We start from the raw sequence: 21,449 nt of genomic DNA, 5'->3' as shown, positions 1-21,449 counted from the left end.
TCAGAAATGATCAAAGCTGTAGGACATTGCAGACAGTTTTGTTGATTTGGTAACATGTGTATGAGCCTTGGTGGTTTCCCACTTAACTTCGAAAATTATTTGTTCCAAATAAATGACTTCCTCTTATTGCATTGTGCTTAGTCCAGACCTGATTTGTGGCTCTTGGAGGATAGATCATTGAGTAAGGAAAGATTGTTGTGCTCATGCTGGTCTGTAGTGTCAGAGGCAAACAGGATATCACCCACATATTGGATGATGGTTAAGTCAATAGTTGGTAGTTAGAAACATGGAAACCTACAGCACAACACAGACACTTCGGCCAACAATGCTGTGCCGAACATGTACTTACTTTAGAAATTACCTAGGGTTACCCGTAGCCCTCTATTTTTCTAAGCTCCATGAACCTATCCAGGAATCTTTTAAAAGAACCTATCATATCCGCCTCCACCACTGTTGCTGGCAGCCCATTCCACACTCACAACTCTCTGCATAAAAAACTTACCCTGGTAGCTCCTCTGTACCTACTTCCAAGCACCTTAAAACTATGCCCTCTCATGTTAGCTATTTCAGCCCTGGGAAAATGCCTTTGACTATCCACACGATCAATGCCTCTCATCATCTTATACACCCTTATCAGGTCACTTCTCATCTTCCGCCACTCCAAGGACAAAAGACCAAGTTCACTCAACCTATTCTGATAGGGAATGTTCCCCTATCCAGGCAACATCCTTGTAAATCTCCTCTGCACCCTTTCTATAGTCTCCACAACCTTCCTGTAGTGAGGTGACCAGAACTGAGCACAATACTCCAAGTGGGGTCTGACCAGGGTCCTATATAGCTGCAACATTACCTCACGGCTCTTAAACTCAATCCCATGGTTGATGAAGGCCAATGAACCGTATGCTTTCTTAACCACAGAATCAACCTGCATAGCAGCTTTGAGTGTGCTATGGACTCGGACATCAGGATCCCTCTGATCCTCCACATTGCCAAGAACCTTACCATTAATACTATATTCTGCCATCATATTTGACCTACCAAAATGAACCACCTCACACTGATCTGGGTTGAACTCTATCTGCCACTTCTCAGCCCAGTTTTGTATCCTGTCGATGTCCCGCTGTAACCTTTGCCAGCCCTCCACACTATCCACAACACCCCGAACCTTTGTCATCAGCAAATTTACTAACCCATCCCTTCACTTCCTCATCCAGGTCATTTATAAAAATCACGAACAGATCCCTGAGGCACGCTACTGGTGACCAACCTCATGCAGAACATGACCCGTCTACAACCACTCTTTGCCTTCTGTGGGCAAGTCAGTTCTGGGTCCACAAAGCAAGATCTGCATGGATCCCATGCCTCCTTACTTTCTCAATAAGCCTTGCATGGGGTACCTTGTCAAATGCCTTGGCTGAAAGCCATATACACTACATCTACTGCTCTACCTTCATCAATGTGCTTAGTCACATCCTCAAAAAATTCAATCAGCCTCGTGAGGCACGACCTGCCTTTCGCAAAGCCATGCTGACTATTCCTAATCATATTATACCTCTCCAAATGTTCTTAAATCCTGCCTCTCATGATCTTTTCCATCAACTTACCAAGCGCTGAAGTGAGATTCACTGGTCTATAATTTCCTGGGCTATCTCTACTCACTTTCTTGAATAAGGGAACAACATCTGCAACCCTCCAATCCTCTGGAATCTCTCCCATACCCATTGATAATGCAAAGATCATTGCCAGAGGCTCAGTAATCTCCTCCCTTGCTTCCCACAGTAGCATGGGTTACATTACGTACAGTCCCAGAGACTTATCCAACTTGATGCTTTCCAAAAACTCCAGCATATCCTCTTTCTTAATCTCTATATGCTCAAGCTTTTCAATCCAAAGTTCTCTCAGGTTGATTTAGAGTTGACTTGGACCAGCTGGGAAAATGGGCTGAAAAATGGCACATGAAGTTTAATACTGACAAGTGTGAGGTATTGCAAGTTGGAAGGACAAACCAACGTAGAACATACAGGGTTAATGGTAAGGCACTGAGGAGTGCAGTGGAACAGAGGGATCGGGGAATACAGATACAAAATTCCCGGAAAGTGTCGTCACAGGTAGATAGAGTCGTAAAGAGAGCTTTTGGTACATTGGCCTTTATTAATCAAAGTATTGAGTATAAGAGCTGGAATATTATGATGAGGTTGTATAAGGCATTGGTGAGGCCGAATCTGGAGTATTGTGTTCAGTTTTGGTCACCAAATTACAGGAAGGATATAAATAAGGTTGAAAGAGTGCAGAGAAGGTTTACAAGGATGTTGCCGGGACTTGAGAAACTCAGTTACAGAGAAAGGTTGAATAGGTTAGGACTTTATTCCCTGGAGCGTAGAAGAATGAGGGGAGATTTGATAGAGGTATATAAAATTATGATGGGTATAGATAGAGTGAATGCAAGCAGGCTTTTTCCACTGAGGCAAGGGGAGAAAAAAACCAGAGGACATGGGTTAAGGGTGAGGGGGGAAAAGTTTAAAGGGAACATTAGCGGGGGCTTCTTCACACAGAGAGTGGTGGAAGTATGGAATGAGCTGCCAGACGAGGTGGTAAATGCGGGTTCTTTTTTAACATTTAAGAATAAATTGGACAGATACATGGATGGGAGGTCTATGGAGGGATATGGTCTGTGTGCAGGTCAGTGGGACTAGGCAGAAAATGGTTCGGCACAGCCAAGAAGGGCCAAAGGGCCTGTTTCTGTGCTGTAGTTTCTATGGTTCTATGGTTCTATGGTTCATGTGGTTGGACTGTTGCGGGACCCTTGTGACAGTCTTGTCCACTGGTATTGCTCTCCATTCACCTTGGCTGACATTCAGACATCAGTGGTTCAGGCCAGAGCCTGTTGCCATGGCAATAACCACTTGTGGGATGATTTCAATGCATTGAGAATGGTTGACGTGCCAATCATTAGGATGGTTGCTTATCAGTACATTGATTGGTGACCCTGTAATACACGGTCAATCTCTAGGAGCCATTTGTTTTCGTAATCGGCCAAACCATTTGTTGAGTTATGAGGTTTGACAATAATTCATCATTCTTCTAAATTAAATCAAATTTAATTTAATTATCATTCAGACAATACATGATAGAGTCAAACAAGACAGTGTTCCTCTAGGGCCCAGGTACATAACATACATGCAAGGTAATGAGAGAGAGAGAGAAAAAAACATACAAATCATTACACAAGAATGCTCATGTATAGTTCAAGTTCCTAAGTGATATGGATATTGACGGTACAGCTTCTGGCAATCCAGACTGTCATTCCACTGATTGAACACTGGGGGCAGCACTGACAGGAAAGGCAAATGAGCAAAGACTCCATGCCACACCCCCTCCAGCATCATCTCAACTGGACTGAAGCAACAGGCAAGCCCGCCTGAGGCTTTGTCCTCGCTACAGCTGAGGCCACGCTGCTGCCTTGTCGCCTGTCTCTCCCACCAAAAAAGGGAAACTGGCCTGCAGCATCTCACATTATCAATGACCAACAAGGTCTTGTGATCACAAGAGAAACGTCCAAGACAGTCACTCATGATTACACTGCTCTCTGCTTTTGCGCACCAGTGTCTCTGAGTAGCAGGCAGCAGCATGGTCTGCACCTAGGTCAGCCCTTCTCAACCTTCTCCCAGCCAACCTCCAGCTTCTCCATCTCTGACTCATCTGCTGCCAGTTCCAAACCATGAACAAATCACTGTAGCAGACCGCGGAACCTGTTGATATTGGATTACAGAATACTACCATCATAAAAAACACATTTTTAAGAAAGTGCACCTTTCGTTGCCCCCCCAGAGGCTGTTGTGTTCAAATGTGCCACCATCCCATCATTATTTGAATCATTAAAGGTTACTGTTGTAGCAGTGCCTGATTTAGATTCATTTATTTATCACGCATACATCGAAACATACAGTGAAATGTGTTGCTTGCATTAACAACAAATACAACCTGGAGACGAGCTGGGGTCAGCCCACAAGGGGTGTCACACATTCGGGCACCAACATAGCATGCCCACAATGTTCAGCCGATTAACTCAAGCAACAAGAACAACAGATTGCAGCCGACCATGCTACATCTACCGCTATCTTCACCGCGGGAACAGGGAGCGGAACGAAAATGGTGGCGCACTGGAGACAGGCGGGACTCAGTTACATTCGTTATTCTCGTATTTGTGCACAAGCAGTGCAGGTTACTCTGAAACCCCAGTACCAAGCAGAGGCTAAGAAAGTAGGAGATATAAATGTAAAAGTCAACAAGTCAAAAGAGTAATGTGATCTGAAGTCCTGAAAGTTTGAAGATGTGAATTCTTACAGGTTATCATCCTTATTGTTGGAATGCTGAATACAATTGAACACTGCAATACTGACTAATGTTGATGCAAAATACAGATATTATTTAAACACTCAAAAAAAAAGAACAACAACAACAGTGAAACAAGCCCCTCCCACCCTCCCATATCATCAGCAATGATCTTTCAAGGATCACTAGATTCTGGAATGGTTCTTGACAACTGGAAACTTGCAAATGTCATTCCACTCTTGAAGTAGGGAGGGAGGCCGAAGAAAGGAAATTATCAGCCAATTAGCCTGACTTCAGTGTTAGAAAGATGCTGGAGTCAATTATTAAGAATGACGTCTCAGGGTACTTATTGGAGGCACATAATAAAATAGGCCATAGTCAGCATAGCTTTCTAAAGGGGAAATCTTGCCTGACAAATCTGTTGGAATTCTTTGAACAAGTAACAGGCAGAATAGACAAAGGAGAGTGTTGGGACCATTTTTTTCACATTGTATGTCAATGATTTAGATGATGGAATTGATGGCTTTCTGGCCAAGTTTGTGGATGATACAAAGATAGGTGGAAGGGCTGGTAGTGTTATGGAAGCAGAGAGGCTACAAAAGGATTTAAACAGATTGTGGGAATGGGCAAAGAAGTGGCAGATGGAGTACAGTTTTGAGAATTGTATAGTTATTCATTTTGGTAGAAGAAATAAAGCAGAAACTATTTTCTAAACAAGTAGAAAATTCAAAAATCCGAGGTGCAAAGGAACTTGGAAGTGCAGGATTCCCTAAAGGTTAATTAGCAAGTTGAGTTGGTGGTAACGAAGACAATGTAATATTAGCATTCATTTTGAGTGGACTAGAATATAAAAGCAAGGATGGAATGCTGAGACTTTATAAAGCACTGGTGAGGCCGCACTTGGAGTATTATGAATAGTTTTGGACATCTTATTTAAGAAAGGATGTGCTATCACTGGGGAAAGTTCAGAAGAGGCTCACATAAATGAACGGGTTATGGTATGAGGAGCAATGGTATGATGGCTCTGGGCCTTTACTCACTGCAATTTTGAAGAATGAGGGGGGATCTCATTGAAACCTATCAAAAATTGAGAGGCCTATATAGAGTAGATATGGAAAGGATTTTTCCTTTGGTGGGGGACTCTAGGGCCAAAGGGCACAGTCTCAGAATAGAGGGATGTCCATTTAGAATGGAGATGAGGAGGAATTCCTTTAGCCAGAGGGCGGTGAATCTATGGAATTCATTGCTACAGGTGGCTGTGGAGGTCAGGTCACTAGGTGTATTTAAACCAGAACTTGATTAGTCAGGGTGTGAAAAAATTATGGGATGAAGGCAGCTGAATGGGATTGAGAGAGGAATGGATCAGCCACAATGAAATGATGGAGCAGACTGAATGGGCCAAATGGCCTAATTCTGCTCCTATGTTTAATGGTCTTATGGTGTATGGTCTACTGCATATTGAAATCCCCCATGACTATCATAACATTGCCCTTTTGACACATCTTTTCTATCTCCCCTTGTAATTTGTAACCCTCATTCTGGCTGCCGTTTGGAGGCCTGTATACAACTCCCATCAGCATCTTTTTACCCTTGCAGTTCCTTAACTCTACTTACAATGATTCGACATTTTCTGATCTCATGTCACCTCTTCGTAAGGATTTGATTTCATTTTCACCAAGAGCTATACTGCTCCTTCTGCCTACCTGCCTGTCTTGGATCTTAAGTTCTTAACTGTGATCTTCTTTCAGCCATGACTCAGCAATGCCCAGAACGTCATAACTGCCAATCTATAACTGCACTGCAAGATTATCTACCTTATTCTGTATACTGCAAACATCCAAGTGTAACCTTTAATCCTCTATTCATCACCCCCTTTAATGTTGACCCTGTTACACTATAACTCATTCCACTGACTTCAATTTTGCCCTAAGATCTGCTTGTCCTTCCTCATAGTCTCACTACACACTACACCTGCTTGTGTACTTAGCATAGAGGAAATAACTCATCATTTAGGAATGTTGAATGTAATTAAACCTAATCAATGTGGTTTTATGAAAGGTAAATAGTGTTTGACAAATTAGCCTGAATTCTTTGTATATGTAAGAGATTGTAGATGGAGTGCATTTAGATTTCCTAACAGTTGGCATGTACTGAATAAAATTTAAAAAACTCATGGTATTCGAGGAATGGACTGAAAACTTGCTGTCTCATATTTGTAGCCTGGGGAAAAATACACATGCAGGACAACAAATACTTTTGTGTGTGTTTAATTCCGCTATATGTTTTATATGTTTTAATGCAGAAAGGGAGTACCAAAATAAAAATGACAAAATGAAATAAAAAAATGTTCCCACTGTTGCAATCTCAGTCTACTTTCCGACCACACCCTTGTTACATATGTAATATGAAAACAAAATAGACAAAATCAATACAGTAGTGGCAATTCTAAAAAAAACAATACAAGCAACATTAGAATCCCACCAACCCTGTACCTTATCCACAAAATCAAAAATAAGAATAAATGCATCTTATCTTTGGCACACACACACTTAGACACTGAAACGAGTTCTCCTCGCTGACACTACGTAAACAGAGATGAACATATTCACATTACAACGTTATGTTCACGTTTGCTCATGAGGCAATAAAGAAAGACAAAAATAAACTTCTGCATAAACATTTACAACATATTGCCTTGGAGTTTAAATTATTAAAAAGACTAACTTACTAGGTCGATAAGGAAGTTTGCACAACCACGCTATCCAGCTCTGATCAATTTACTCAAGAAAATCTAAAGCATTCACATGTAAATCATGTCAAATTACCGATATTCTAGATTTGCAAACAAGCATAAACAAATCTACATAGATATTATCAAATATTATTCACCTTTCTTCACCACACAACTAGCATTCGACGTCGTTTCTAGAAAATGGCAACTCTTTCTACTCCACACGTGCATAATAGAAACATAGAAAACCTACAGCACAATACAGGTCATTCAGCCGACAAAGTTATGCCAAACATGTCCCCACCTCAGTAATTACCAGGCTTACCCATGGCCCTCTATTTTTCTAAGCTCCATGTACCTATCCAAAAGTCTTAAAAGACCCTATCGTATCCACCTCCACCACCGATATCTGCAGCTCCTTTCACGCACTCGCCACTCTCTGCCTAAAAAAATTACCCCTGACATCTCCTCTGTACCTACTCCCCAGCACCTTAATCCTGTGTCCTCTTGTGGCAACCATTTCAGCCCTGGGAAAAAGCTTCTGACTATCCACACAATCAATGCCTCTCATCATCTTGTACACCTCTATCAGGTCACCTTTCTTCCTCTGTCACTCCAAGGAGAAAAGGCCGAGTTCACTCAACCTGTTTTCATAAGGCATGCTCTCCAATCCAGGCAACATCTTTGTAAATCTCCTCTGCACCCTTTCTATAGCATCCACATCCTTCCTGTAGTGAGGCGGCCAGAACTGACCACAGTACTTCAAGTGTACTAGGGTCCTGTATAGCTGCAATGTTACCTCTCGGCTCCTAAATTCCATGATTGGTGAAGTGCGTATGCCTTCTTAACCACAGAGTCAACCTGCGCAGCTGCATTGAATGTCCTATGGACTCAGACCCCAAGATCCCTCTGATCCTCCATACTGCCAAGAGTCTTACCATTAATACTATATTCTGCCATCATATCTGACCTACCAAAATGAACCACTGCACAGCCCTCCACACTATCCACAACACCTCCAACCTTTGTGTCATCAGCAAACCTACTAACCCATCCCTCCACTTCCTCATCCAGGTCCTTTACAAAAATCACAAAGAGTAAGGGTCCCACAACAGATCCCTGATGCACACCACTGGTCACTGACCTCCATACAGAATATGACCCATCTCCAACCACTCTTTGCCTTCAGTGGGCAAGCCAGTTCAGGATCCACAAAGCAATGTGCCCTTGGATCCCATGCCTCCTTACTTTCTCAAGAACCCTTGCATGGGGTACCTTATCAAATGCCTTACTAAAATCCATATACACTACATCTAATGCTCTTCCTTCATCCATGTGTTTAGTCACATCTTCAAGAAATTCAGTCAGGCTCGTAAGGCATGACCTGCCCTTGACAAAGCAATACTGACTATTCCTAATCATATTATACCTCTTCGAATGTTCATAAATCCTGACTCTCAGGATCTTCTCCAACAACTTACCAACCACTGAGGTAAGACTCACTGGTCTACAATTTACTGGGCAATCTCTACTCGCTTTCTTGAATAAAGGAACAACATCCCCTTCAATCCTCCAGAACCTCTCCCGTCCCCATTGATGATGCAAAGATCATCGCCAGAGTCGCAGCAATCTCCTTCTTTGCCTCCCACAGTAGTCTGGGGTACATCTCATCCGGTCTTGGTAACTTAACCAGCTTGATGCTTTCCAAAAGCTCCAGTACATCCTCTTTCTTAATATCTACATGCTCAAGCTTTTCAGTCTGCTGAAAGTCATCACTACAATCACCAAGATCCTTTTCCATAGTGAATACTGAAGTAAAGTATTCATTAAGTACCTCTGCTATTTCCTCCGTTTCCATACACACTTTCCCACTGTCACACTTGATAGGTCCTATTCTTTCACACCTTATCCTCTCGCTCTTCACATACTTGTAGAATGCCTTGGGGTTTTCCTTAATTCTGCCCACCAAGGCCTTCTCATGGCCCCTTCTGGCTCTCCTAATTTCCTTCATAAGCTCCTTCCTATTAGCCTTATAATCTTCTGGGTCTCTAACATTACCTAGCTCTCTAAACCTTTTATGTGCTTTTCTTTTCTTCTTGACTTGATTTATTACAGCCTTTGTACACTACGGTTCGTGTACCCTTCCATAACTTCCCTGTCTCATTGGAACGTACCTATTCAGATCTCCACACAAATATCCCATGAATATTTGCCACATTTCTTCCGTACTTTTCCCTGAGAACATCTGTTTCCAATTTAAGCCTCCAATTTCCTGCCTGATAGCCTCATAATTCCCCTTAATCCAGTTAAAAGTTTTCCTAACTTGTCTGTTCCTATCTCTATCCAATGCTAATGTAAAGGAGACAGAACTATGATCACTATCTCCAAAATGCCCTCCCACTGAGAGATCTGACACCTGACCAGGTTCATTTCCCAATACCAGATCAAGTACAGCCTCTCCTCTTGTAGACTTATCTACATATTGTGTCAAGAAACCTTCCTGAACACACCTAACAAACTCCACCCTATCTAAACCCCTTGCTCTAGGGAGATTCCAATCGATATTTGGGAAATTAAAATCTCCCATCATGACAACTCTGTTATTATTACACCTTTCCAAGATCTGTTTCCCTATCTGCTCCTCGATATCCTTGTTACTGTTGGGCGGCCTATAAAAAACACGCAGTAAAGTTATTGACCCCTTCTTGTTCCTAACCTCCACTCACAGAGACTCAGTAGACAATCCCTCCATGGCGTCCACCTTTTCTGCTGCCGTGACACTATCTCTGATCAACAGTGCCATGCTCCCACCTCTTTTGCCTCCCTCCCTGTCCTTTCTGAAACATCTAAAACCCAGCACTTGAAATAACCATTCCTGTCTCTGAGCCATCCAAGTCTCTGTAATGGCCACCACATCATAGCTCCAAGTACTGATCCACGCTCTAAGCTCATCTGCTTTGTTCACAACACTCCTTGCATTAAAATAGACACACCTCAAACCTTTGGTCTGAGCGTGTCCCTTCTCTATCACCTGCCTGTCCTCACTCTCGCACTGTCTACAAGCTTTCTCTATTTGTGAGCCAACCTCCTCTTCCCCAGTCTCTTCAGTCTCTTTAGTTGCCCTTCAATCTCATTGTCCATCTCATATCTCACTCCTGACACCTACGCGGCGAGCATAATGACAGATGAAGAAGCTTATTAACGTAACAATAGTTTTATTGTGATAAACACAAAACAGTCCAAGCACCATGACCCGGAGAGAGAACTCAACCAGTCTCACACCGACGGGGGACATGACTATCACACATCCCAGTTACAGTTAGGGTAATACACAAGCGAATATAACCCAAGCTAAAATGTAACAAGAAATGAACTGGAACTTCCCACTAGAATCCTACAAAAGCATTTTAACACAAGAACAGTAAACAGTACTGGTTATTAGAAATGCAGGGGCGGGCTGTCCACCATGCACCCCCAGGACATCACAATACTTTTATCACCTACCATGCTGCAATTCTAGGAAACTCGCATTGCCTTTGGAAAAATCTTGCCTTGTACATTCCAGTTAAACTTTCTCTTCTCACTTTAAAATTAACCTGAGTAAAAGACTTTGATGATCTATCCTATCTATTTCAATTTGAATTTTATTATTATTGTTTTTATTATGATTCTCAATGGGGGCGCTACCAAGGGAGCAATTAAGTGCCCTAAGGAGATGTTAGTGAAATAGAAGTTGGAGGGTGTTGAAGATTCTTGGGGGTAGGTGCTAAATGGCACCCTAACTCGAGGCACGAGACCTAATTGACCATCAGTAGAACAGGCACTTCCAAAAAAAAGGATGAGACACTGGAACACAGGAAGAACCATAGCTCTACAGGTGGTGAGCACTCATTGTCACAACGCGTCTGAAACTCAGCAATCTCATCCGACCTTACCCAACCAAACAGACATCATTGGTGATGCATAAATTAGCAACCAAGGTGCCCAACAGTTCCCCTTGACTCACGGCACGGAACGAGTTCATGCAATTTAACAGTGGTAAATTATAACATTTCCAAAATGATAGCAAGGTATTGGAAAATCTCATACAATTGGTGAAAGATTAATAATACCTGCTGTATTAGAAGTGCCCTCAAAATGGATGCCAATTTAAAAAAATCAGTTCCTCTGAGTATTAAGTCTGTGGCTTGACGTATTGATGAAATGAGTGAGACATTGAGTATCAGCTATGCACAGAGCTACAAAAAGCGGAATTTGGGATACAACTGGGTGAGTCAACTGTGTAAGACAATAAGGAATTGCTAATGGCGTATGTACAGTTTTTTAAAAATGGAAAAGCTTATGAAGAGATTCTCTTTTGCAAAAAGTTATAAGCAAATATCAATGGAGAATCAACTTATAACGAGCTCAAAATATATATTGATGATAAAAGTATTCTGATTAGGAACATGATTTCTTGTGCAACAGATTGAGCACCATATATGACAGGTGCCATGCTGGTTGAGTGGCATTTATGAAAAAAGAATTTCCAAATCTGTCTGCAATCCATTGTGTAATTCATCGTCAACATCTTGAAGCCCAAAACCCCAGCCAGCAAGTTTTTTCAAGCATGATTCTTGTAATATCTGCTATCAACAAAATTAAAGATCATGAATTAAATAGCAAAATATTTAATCAATTATGCCAAAGTAATGAAGAAGAGTTTGAATGCTTGCTTCTTCACACTGAAGTTCGTTGAAATGCTGGCAAATGGCACATTCCATGCTGTGGGAATACACGCTAAGGAATGCACTGAATCGTGGAGCAGCCACTGCAAAGTCTTGGTGGGGAAGGACTGCAATACAGGTCCTTCTCCTACTGGAGAGGGTGAGGAAGCCCTCAGCTGTTGTAAGTAGTGTATCACCACATGAGGGGCAAACATGCTATTGGTTTTAGGGAAGAGTGCTGAAAGCATTGTCGATGAATGAAAGAATGAAAAGGCATTGTAGATTGTTTTTACTTGTAAGTATTTTTATTATAAATAACGTTTACTTTGATATAAAAATGTGATAAATGGAGTTACACTCACTTTCAAGGACTCTTCATTTCGTGTTCTCAATTTTTAATGCTTATATATTTATTATTATTATTTCTTCTGTATTTGCACAGTCTGGTTGAATGCTCAAGTTCTGCAGTCTTTCACTGATTCTGTTATGGTTATTATTCCACTATGGATTTACTGAATATGCCCGCATAAAAATCTCAGGAGTGTTTAAGATGACATATATGTACTTTGATAATAAAACGTCCTTCAAACTTAGAACTTTGAAATTTATCTTGTAAGCATTCTGCTTTCACTTAGAACTGAGAAAATCCGTGAATGTAGAGGTGATGGAGCAAGTGCAAGATCAAAGTTCAAAGTAAATTTATTATCAAAGTGTGCATATGTCGCCCTGAGATTCACTTTCTTGCAGGCATTTGCAGAACAAAAATACAATAGAATCAATGAAAAACTGCATTTAAACAGCAAGTGAAAAAGAAACCATTGTGCAAAAGAAGACAAATTATTCTTAAAGGGAAATTACAGGCTTCACATTGCAATGATAGTAACTCTGAAGAAGTATATCTAATAGTTTAGTGAGCTGTTCACAAAAGTCGCCGTGGAAAGCCAGTTCCTTGTATGATAACCTTTTCATTCCCAGAATCCTCCTTGTGAACCTCCTCTGAACGCTCTCCAATGCCAGCACATCTTTTCTTAGATGAGGAACCCAAAACTGTTCACAATACTGAAGGTGAGGCCTCACCAGTGCCTTATAAAACCTCAGCATCACATCCCTGCTGTTGTATCCTAGACCTCATGAAATGAAAGCTAACATTGCATTTGCCTTCCTCACCACCAAGTCTACCTACAAGTTAACCTTTAGGGTGTTCTGCACAAGGACACCCTAGTCCCTTTGTGTCTCAGATTTTTAGGTTTTATCTCGGTTTAGAAAATAGTTTGGACATTTATTTCTACTAGAAAAGTGCATGACAACTAATTCGCACTAATTTTTGCTTTATTGTATGCCAGCTCTTTTGCTTTTACATTAGCTTTGATTTTCCTCGCTAGCCACATTTACTAACATTGTATTTCATTTGTGACTCTCTTGCCCATTCTCCTAATCTGTTTAAATCCTTCTGCAGTCCACCTGTTTCCTCAACACCACCTGCCCCTCCACCAATCTTCACATCATATGCAAACTTGGCAGCAAAACCATCTATTTCATCATCTAAATCATTGATATACAGTATAAAAAGGAGTGGTCCCAACACCAACCCCTACGGAACACAGCTAGTCACTGGCAGCCAACCAGAAAAGGATCCTTTTATTCCCACTCATTGTCTCCTACCAATCAGCCGATGCTCTAACCATGTTAGTAACTTTCCTGTAATACCATGGTCTCTTAACTTGGTAAGCAGCCTCATGTGTGGCACCTTGTCAAAGTCCTTCTGAAAGTCCAAATATACAACATCCACTGCATCCTCTTTATCTATACTACATGTAATCTTCTCAAAGAATTCCAACAAGTTCTTCAGGCTAGATTTTCCCTTAAGGAAACTGTATCATATAGCCTACTGTATAATATGGGTCTATTTTATGTCGTAGTAACATGTTATTGAGCATGCGCTATTAGGCGCATATGATCTGTATATATGTGTTCAGTCTGGGTTCCGTAAGTAAAAGCCCCTGTTAACTTAGCTCCAGTCTCTAGTGTTTTTACTAATGATATTGTTGTGCAAACAGCCACATACACAACAAATTGGTGAGGAGGTTAATGAACATGCATCGTATCGGAATGCCGTGTTTTAATTGATAACGGTACTCAGAAGAGGCAGAGTGAGGCTGTGAGTCTGAAAAGAAGCCGGAGTTCAGCTGGAGTCAGGAACGTTGGGCGACCGAAAGACACAGTCGGAGCCGTGGCGCGTTCAGGGGAGATCACGGCCGGCGCTGAACCCCAGGACTGAGGTTCTGCCTGCCTCTGAAGGGAGATTTAAAAAAAAGGAGCGACACACGCATCTAGCCAGAGTACGCTCACGACGCTAAAAAAGATCACGTGAGTCAAAAAGAAAACAAGGAACCAGGGTTAAATTAACAAGGGACAGGGGCTAAATTAACATAACAAGGATGGCGTTAGTTGGAACCATTACAGCATTTGATAATGACATTGAAGATTGGGCACTTATATTGAAAGAATAGAGTTATATTGTGATGTTAACGATGTTAATGCAGAAAAGGAAGCCAGCATCTGTAATGGGCACGAAAACATACGGCCTACTACGGAGCTTGTTAACCCCTGAAAAGCCAGCTGACAAAACTTTCACACGAATAGCAGACACTCTCCAACAGCATTTAAACCCCAGACCGCTGGTCATTGCTGAAAGATTTAAATTTCACAAACGGAATCAGAGCAAAAATGAAAGCATTTCTGAATATTGTGCTGAATTGCGCAAATTATCAGAACATTGTCAATTTGGAGCTGGTCTATCAGATGCATTGAGGGACAGGTTAGTGTGTGGCATGTACTGTGAAACCACACAGAAGAAGCTCCTGTGTGAAAAAGACCTTACATTCGAGAAAGCGCTAAACATCTCAATATCATTAGAAACAGCTGCGTGAGGTGCTTCAGAGATACAACAAAAATCTCTGGAATATGCTACGAATAAAATGTCACTCAGCAGAAATGAAGGAAAGAAATGTTACCGTTGTGGGAATATGCTGAACAGAAATGAAGGAAAGAAATGTTACCGTTGTGGGAAAATGTCACATGACCCTGAGGACTGTTGGTTTAAAGACAAAGAATGCAGAAACTGTGGCAAACAGAGCCACATTGGCAGAATATGCAAAGCTAGTAAACAGCAGAAAAAAGGGCAAAATACAGAGAAACAAGAAACCCCAGGAAGGAAAATACAATAATGCACACAAAATGAAAGAGGATAGTTCTGATGAAAACGACTCCGATGAAAGTGACCTGTCTTGTCTACAACATCACAGTGTGGAAGATACAGAGGATGCAAGGGACACAGAAAAAGTGGAGGGGAATTATATTAGAGAGAAGAAAGAAGTGGAGAGAGCGCCGGAGTCCCCACCTCAGAACGGCCCGAGCCACAACCACCTCACACAGCCTGGCAACACCATGAGCGAGGCTAGGACGGAGCAGTAATCTGAAAAGCAGCAGCAGCAACAGCCAGACAAACCCAAATCCCCCGGGGAGAAGAAAGTCATTGCAACAAAGATTCTTGGAACAGTAAAGTGGTTCAACATACGAAATGGATATGGATTCATCAACAAGAACGATACAAAGGAAGATGTGTTTGTACATCAGACTGCTATAAAAACGAATAACCCACGGAAATACCTCCGCAGTGTTGGAGACGGTGAAACTGTGGAGTTCGACGTAGTGGAAGGCGAAAATGGTGCAGGAGCAGCAAACGTAACTGGTCCCGGAGGACTTCCAGTCCAAGGAAGATGATATGCCGCGGACAGAAATTGTTATCGTCGCTACAACCCTCACCGGTGAGGTCCAACATATAGTTGCCAACGGAACATTGAAGATGGAGAGAAAAGAGATGGAGCAGAGACAGCAACAAATGGAGAAAACCAAGATTATCAAAATCAGCAACATCGCCCTCCTTACAGAAGACAATGTTACCCACCTTACTTTGTTCGTCGTCGCTATGGTCGCCAAAACAGAGGCTAATTCTGCAAACAACTGTAAGGTTTCTATTGTTGTATTTTCACACTTGTGCTGAATGTGCATCTGAAGGAATTCTCCCTCTTGAGCCAGACTGATAGCACTGCAGGTAATCCTTAATATCAGCAAAACTGTACTTTAACAGCAGCTTAAGAATAATGGAACGAACAACAGGATTTCGATCAACTGCTGCAACAAATGGTGAACGATTACTGGTAAGTACTGATACTTCTGTGAGTCATTGGATTGTCCCGACTTTTGAATAACTCGCAGAGGCAGCAGATCACCAACTACTACTTTTGTTGGTGGCAAGTCATCTTTGAAGCAGACCATGAAAACGCCCTATGCTCAGAGGTTCACTTGTCATGACTTTTATATGGAAATCTGTGTTAAAACAAACGCTTATTGACAGACGTTACCCAGAGGGGCAGAGAAGGCCGCCCCTCCTGAGACTTGAGTTATAATTATTATTATGTTACTTTGTTATAATTTCATATTATTAAGTCACTAATTAAACTAATTAAAGTTACTAATTAAGAATAATGGAACGAACAACAGGATTTTGATCAACTGCTGCAACAAATGGTGAACGATTACTGGTAAAGTACTGATCTTTCTGTGAGTCATTGAATTGTCCCGACTTTTGAATAACCAGCAGAGGCAGCAGATCACCAACCACTTCTTTTGTTGGTGGGCGTTTGTATATTAAGGGTACACATATAGTATTTGTTTAGTGTAGTGCCCCCAAAAAAAACAGTTGATACACTTTTAAAACAAAAGGGGAGGAGTGTACCATATAGCCTACTGTATAATATGGGACCATTTTATGTCGTAGTAACATGTTATTGAGCATGCGCTATTAGGCACGTATTGATCTGTATATACATGTTCAGTTTGGGTTCCATAAGTAAAAGCCCCTGTTAACTTAGCTCCAGTCTCTAGCATTTTTATTAATGATATTGTTGTGTAAACGGCCACATAAACAACAAAAGCCATGCTGACTTTGTCTTACCTTGGCCTCTGTCACCAAGTACTCCATAACCTCATCCTTCACAACTGACTCCAACATCTTCCCAGCCACTGAGGTCAGGCTGGCTGATCTACAATTTCTTTTCTGCTGCCTTCCTCCTTTCTTAAAGAGTGGAGCGATATTTGCAATTTTCCAGTCCTCTGGCACCATGCTGGAGTCCAATGATTTTTGAAAGATTATTTCTAATGCCTCCACATTCTCTATCACTACCTCTTTCAGAACCCTCGGGTGCAGATCATCTGGTCTGGGTGACCTATGTGCCCTCAGGTCTTGAAGCTTTTTGAGCACCTTCTCCCTTGTAATAGTCGCTGCATTCACTTCTCTTCCTTCACACCCATCAACGTCTGACACACTGCTAGTGTCTTCCACAGTGAAGACTGATGCAAAATACTCGTTTAGTTCATCTCCTTGGCCCCATTACTATTTTTCTGACCTCATTTTCTAGTGCTCCTATATCCACTCTCAGCTCTCTTTTTTTATATATTCTTGTAAAAGCTTTTATTATCCACTTTGATATTGTTTGCTAACTTGCTTTCATATTTCATCTTTCCCTCCTAATGATTCTTTTAGTTGCTTTCTGTAGGGTTTTAAAAGCTTCCCAATCCTCTGTCTTCCCACTAATTTTTGCTTTATTGTATGCCATCTCTTTTGCTTTTACATTATCTTTGATTTCCCTTGCTTGCCACATTGCACTGTATTGCCATTTGAGTATTTCTTTGCTTTTCAAAGATTGACTTGTTACAAGCCTACCTACAAATGAAGATTGAGGAGTCAAGCAGGAAGTTCCTCACAATCAATACTCACAAGGACTGTTCCAGTATAATCGTCTTATCTTTAGTGTTACATCAGCTTCAGCAATCTGGCAAACAGCAATGGACCAAGTGCTCAAAGATATCCCAGGAACATAATTTTACCTTGGTAACATCATCCTGATTGGCAAGATTGAATGTCACAAAACCATTTTTCTGCCTTTTCAAAGTTCAAAGTTCAAAGTAAATTTGATGTCAAAGTATGACAACATATACTACACTGAGATTCATTTTCTTCCAGGCATTTACAATAGAACAAATAAATATAATAGAATCAATGAAAAACTACACAGAAACAATGTGCAAAAGAAGACAAACTGTGCCAATAATAATAAATAAATAATACCGAGAACATGAATCCTTGAAAGTGAGTGATAGGTTGTGTTCAATGCTGAAGTGAGTGATGGTTCAGAAGCCTGATGGTTGAGGAGCAATAACAGTTCTGGAACCTTGTGGTTTGTGTCCTGAGGCTTCTGTAACTCCTACCCAATGGCGCACCTATGATAAGGGTCCAGATCTGCTCACGATACTCCGAGTGAGGCCTCACCCGTACTTTATAAAGTCTCAGTATTACATCCATATGTTAGTCCTCTTGAAATGAATCCTAAGATTGCATTTGCTTTCCTCACCACATACTCAACCTGCAAACTAACCTTTAGGAAAAACTGCACAAGGAGTCCCAAGTCCCTTTGCACCTCAGTTTTTTTGTATTTTCTCTCCATTTAGAAAACAGTTAACCTTTTCACTTCTACCTTACATGACCATACACTTCCTGACTCTGAATTCCATCCGCTATTTCTTTGCTCATTATCTTAATCTGTCTAAGTCCTTCTGAAGCCTGTAATGTGCTGTAGATTTCTGTTTCTATGTTTCTAAGCCTCAAAACTACCTGCACCGCCACCTATCTTTATATAATCTGCAAACTTTGCAATAAAGCCATCAATTCCATCATCCAAATCATTGACATTATAAAGTAAAAAGAATCAGTACCAGCACAGACCCCAGTGGAACACCACTAATCACTGGCAGCCAGCCAGAAAAGGCTCCCTTTATTACAACTCTTTGCTTCCTGTCAATCAGGCACTACTTTATCCATGCTAGTATCTTTCCTGTAATATGCCCTCTCTTTTGCTTTTATGTTGGCTTTGACTTTTCTTGTGAGCATCTTTTCTTCTTGTTGTGACATCTATCCTTTAGAATACTTCTTCCTCTTTGGGATGTATATATTTTGTGCCTTCTGAATTGTTTCCAGAAATTCCAGGCATTGCTGCTCTGCCAACTCCTCTCTGCTGATGAGTCTCGGCCTGAAATGTCGACTGTACTCTTTCCCGTAGATGCTGCCTGGCTTGCTGAGTTCCTCCAGCATTTTATGTGTGTTACTTGGATTTCCAGCATCTGCAGATTTTCTCTTCTTGATTGGATTCCTCTCTCATGCCTCTGTAATTCTCTTTACTCTTCCGCAATACTGATACATCTGACTTTAGCTTGTCCTTAAATTTCAGGGTGAATTTGATCATATTATGATCACTTTGCCTGAAGGATTCTTAGGCTTTCTGCTGAAGAGACCTTAAGCTCTCTGATCAATTCTGGTTAATTACACAACACTGAACCCAGAATAGCTGATCCCCTAGTGGCTCACCACAAGCGGCTCTGAAAATCCATCTCATGGGTACTCTAGAAATTCTCGCTCCTGGAGTCCAGCACCAACCTGATTTTCCCAATCTATCAGTATATTGAAATCACCCATCAATATTGCAATATTACCTTTTTGGTATGCATTTTCTGTCTCCTGTTGATAAGCCTTTAAATACTGGACTCATTCTCGTGAATGTCCTTAAAACCCTCTCCAATGTCAGCACATCCTTTCTTAGATAAGGGGCTCAAAACTGCTCACAATACTCCAAGTGAGGCTTCACCAATGCCTTATAAAACCTCAGCATTACATCTTTGCTTTTATATTCTAGTCCTCTCAAAATGAATGCAAACATTGCACCTGTCTTCTCACTACAGACTCAATCTGCAACTTAATCTTTAGGGAATCCTCATGAGTACTCCAAAGTCCTTTTGCACCTCAGATATCTGATTTTTCTCCTCATTTAGAAAATAGTCTATGCTTATATTTCTTCTACCAAAGTGCTTGATCATATATCTCCTGGCACTGTGTTCAATCTGCCAATTTTTTATCTATTTTCCTAATCTATCTATGTCCTTCTGTAGCTTTCCTGCTTCCTCAACACCACTTGCTCCTCCACCTATCGTTGGAGATATTTCCCCTTTCACCCTTAAATCATGGCTTCTAGTCTCATCTTATCCAACGCCAGCACGAAAGGTCTGCCTGCATTAAAGGAGAGGGAAGCAACTGAGCAGAGAGGTCTAGGGAGGGGTAGTTGTTTTGGAAAGAAGGGTGTGAGAAGACCTAGATACATTAGAAATGTAGAGAAAGGTTACCTAATTTATGTTCATGCCACACACACAAAATGCTGGCAGAACGCAGCAGGCCAGGCAGCATCTATAGGGAGAGGTACAGTCGACGTTTCAGGCAGAGACCTGACGAAGGGTCTCGGCCTGAAACGTTGACTGTACCACTCCCTATAGATGCTGCCTGACCTGCTGCATTTCACCAGCATTTTGTGTGTGTGGCATGAAGTTCCAGCATCTGCAGATTTCCTCTTGTTTGCGTTTTTAATGTTCATGCCGTTAGCTTGTAGACCACCCATATGGAAGATGAGTGGAGAGTTACTCTAGTTTGGTCTCACTATGTAGTGGAGAAGGCCAAGTACAGACAGGTCAATGTGGAAATGGGGAGAAGAATTAAAATAGTTCACAGCTGAGAGGTTCAGATGGCCATAGTGAACAGAACGTAGGTGATTTGCTAAGTTGTTATCTTATCAGTGCTTAGTCATTCAATGTTGACTCTTTTACTGCCCCAAAGCAAATTTAATAGATCCAACAGTTAATACATGATTACCTACAGAGAATAATTGAAATAAAGGCAGAATACAATCCCTGTCAAAGCAATAAAATACAATTTTCATTGCTGTAGCCAAGAAGGAGAACACTAATTATTTTGGTCACAATTCCAGTGAGTTGATCAAATAGCTTTTTCTTAAAATTTCATGATAAGTGTGCAACTTGTTCTGTTATTTGAGGCAAATTCAAAGTCTGTTTTCTTGTTTTTCATATTGTTATCATTGAAAATGTGTTTGGAAAGCCAATGAAAAGAATTTATTGATGCGAGAAGGCATCAGGAAACCCCATTAATATGAAGCAGAAACACACTTACAGTGACGTTCACAGGAAATACCATTGAGCCCTTGACACACTGCATTTGGACTAAAATGGGAGATACTTCAACGCTAATAACATGAACTTAACCATTAATTTTCAAAGCATTCATTCTACACTGATAATGCATCTGACATACTTGTAAATTTGCATGGTGGACTTAGGACTGTGTTAATTAATTTTGGATTTGGATCTGAGTTTGATGGTGTTCTAATTTTCATATCATAGAAAAACAATGAATGAAGTGGCAATAATCCCACCATAATTTACTAGATAATTTTACAACATTCAATTGTAAGGCTGCCTTCATTGACACTGCTATCCAAGCATCAATGCTCATTATTTTACAAATGATAAGGCATTTGTGTTGCATTATTCAAATTTTTCTTCAATTTATTTTGCATTGAAGCCTGTGATAAAACTCACAACAGATCAAAGGAAGATTGAATACATTTACACTCATTTTTACATGAAAAGTACAGATGAAAGTTGTTTTGTAACTGGTTTAACCCAATTGTGCCCATTAGAAAACTGGACCGGGAGCAAGCAAC

The 21,449-nt window shown here is 41.1% G+C and overlaps 1 protein-coding gene and 1 pseudogene across 1 annotated transcript; both read left to right on the top strand.

The window, feature by feature from the left end:
- Positions 1–4,143: 4,143 nt before the first annotated feature.
- On the top strand, positions 4,144–4,314 carry LOC134351282 (ATP synthase subunit epsilon, mitochondrial-like). Its single transcript, XM_063057348.1, has one exon. The coding sequence runs from the start codon at positions 4,150–4,152 to the stop codon at positions 4,300–4,302; it is 153 nt and encodes a 50-aa protein (XP_062913418.1). The 5' UTR covers positions 4,144–4,149; the 3' UTR covers positions 4,303–4,314.
- A 9,893-nt stretch (positions 4,315–14,207) lies between these two features.
- LOC134352255 (Y-box-binding protein 1-like) lies at positions 14,208–15,780 on the top strand (annotated as a pseudogene).
- Positions 15,781–21,449: the final 5,669 nt, after the last annotated feature.

Source organism: Mobula hypostoma, chromosome 9 (genome assembly GCF_963921235.1).
Source record: "Mobula hypostoma chromosome 9, sMobHyp1.1, whole genome shotgun sequence".
Lineage (NCBI taxonomy): Eukaryota > Metazoa > Chordata > Chondrichthyes > Myliobatiformes > Myliobatidae > Mobula > Mobula hypostoma.
The sequence above is the reverse complement of the archived record's forward strand: the minus strand, read 5'-3'. Positions and strand labels throughout refer to the sequence as shown.

What these genes read in the sequence shown, in the direction of transcription:
- LOC134351282 (XM_063057348.1), top strand. Translation starts at nt 4,150, where the DNA reads ATGGTGGCGCACTGGAGACAGGCGGGACTCAGTTACATTCGTTATTCT.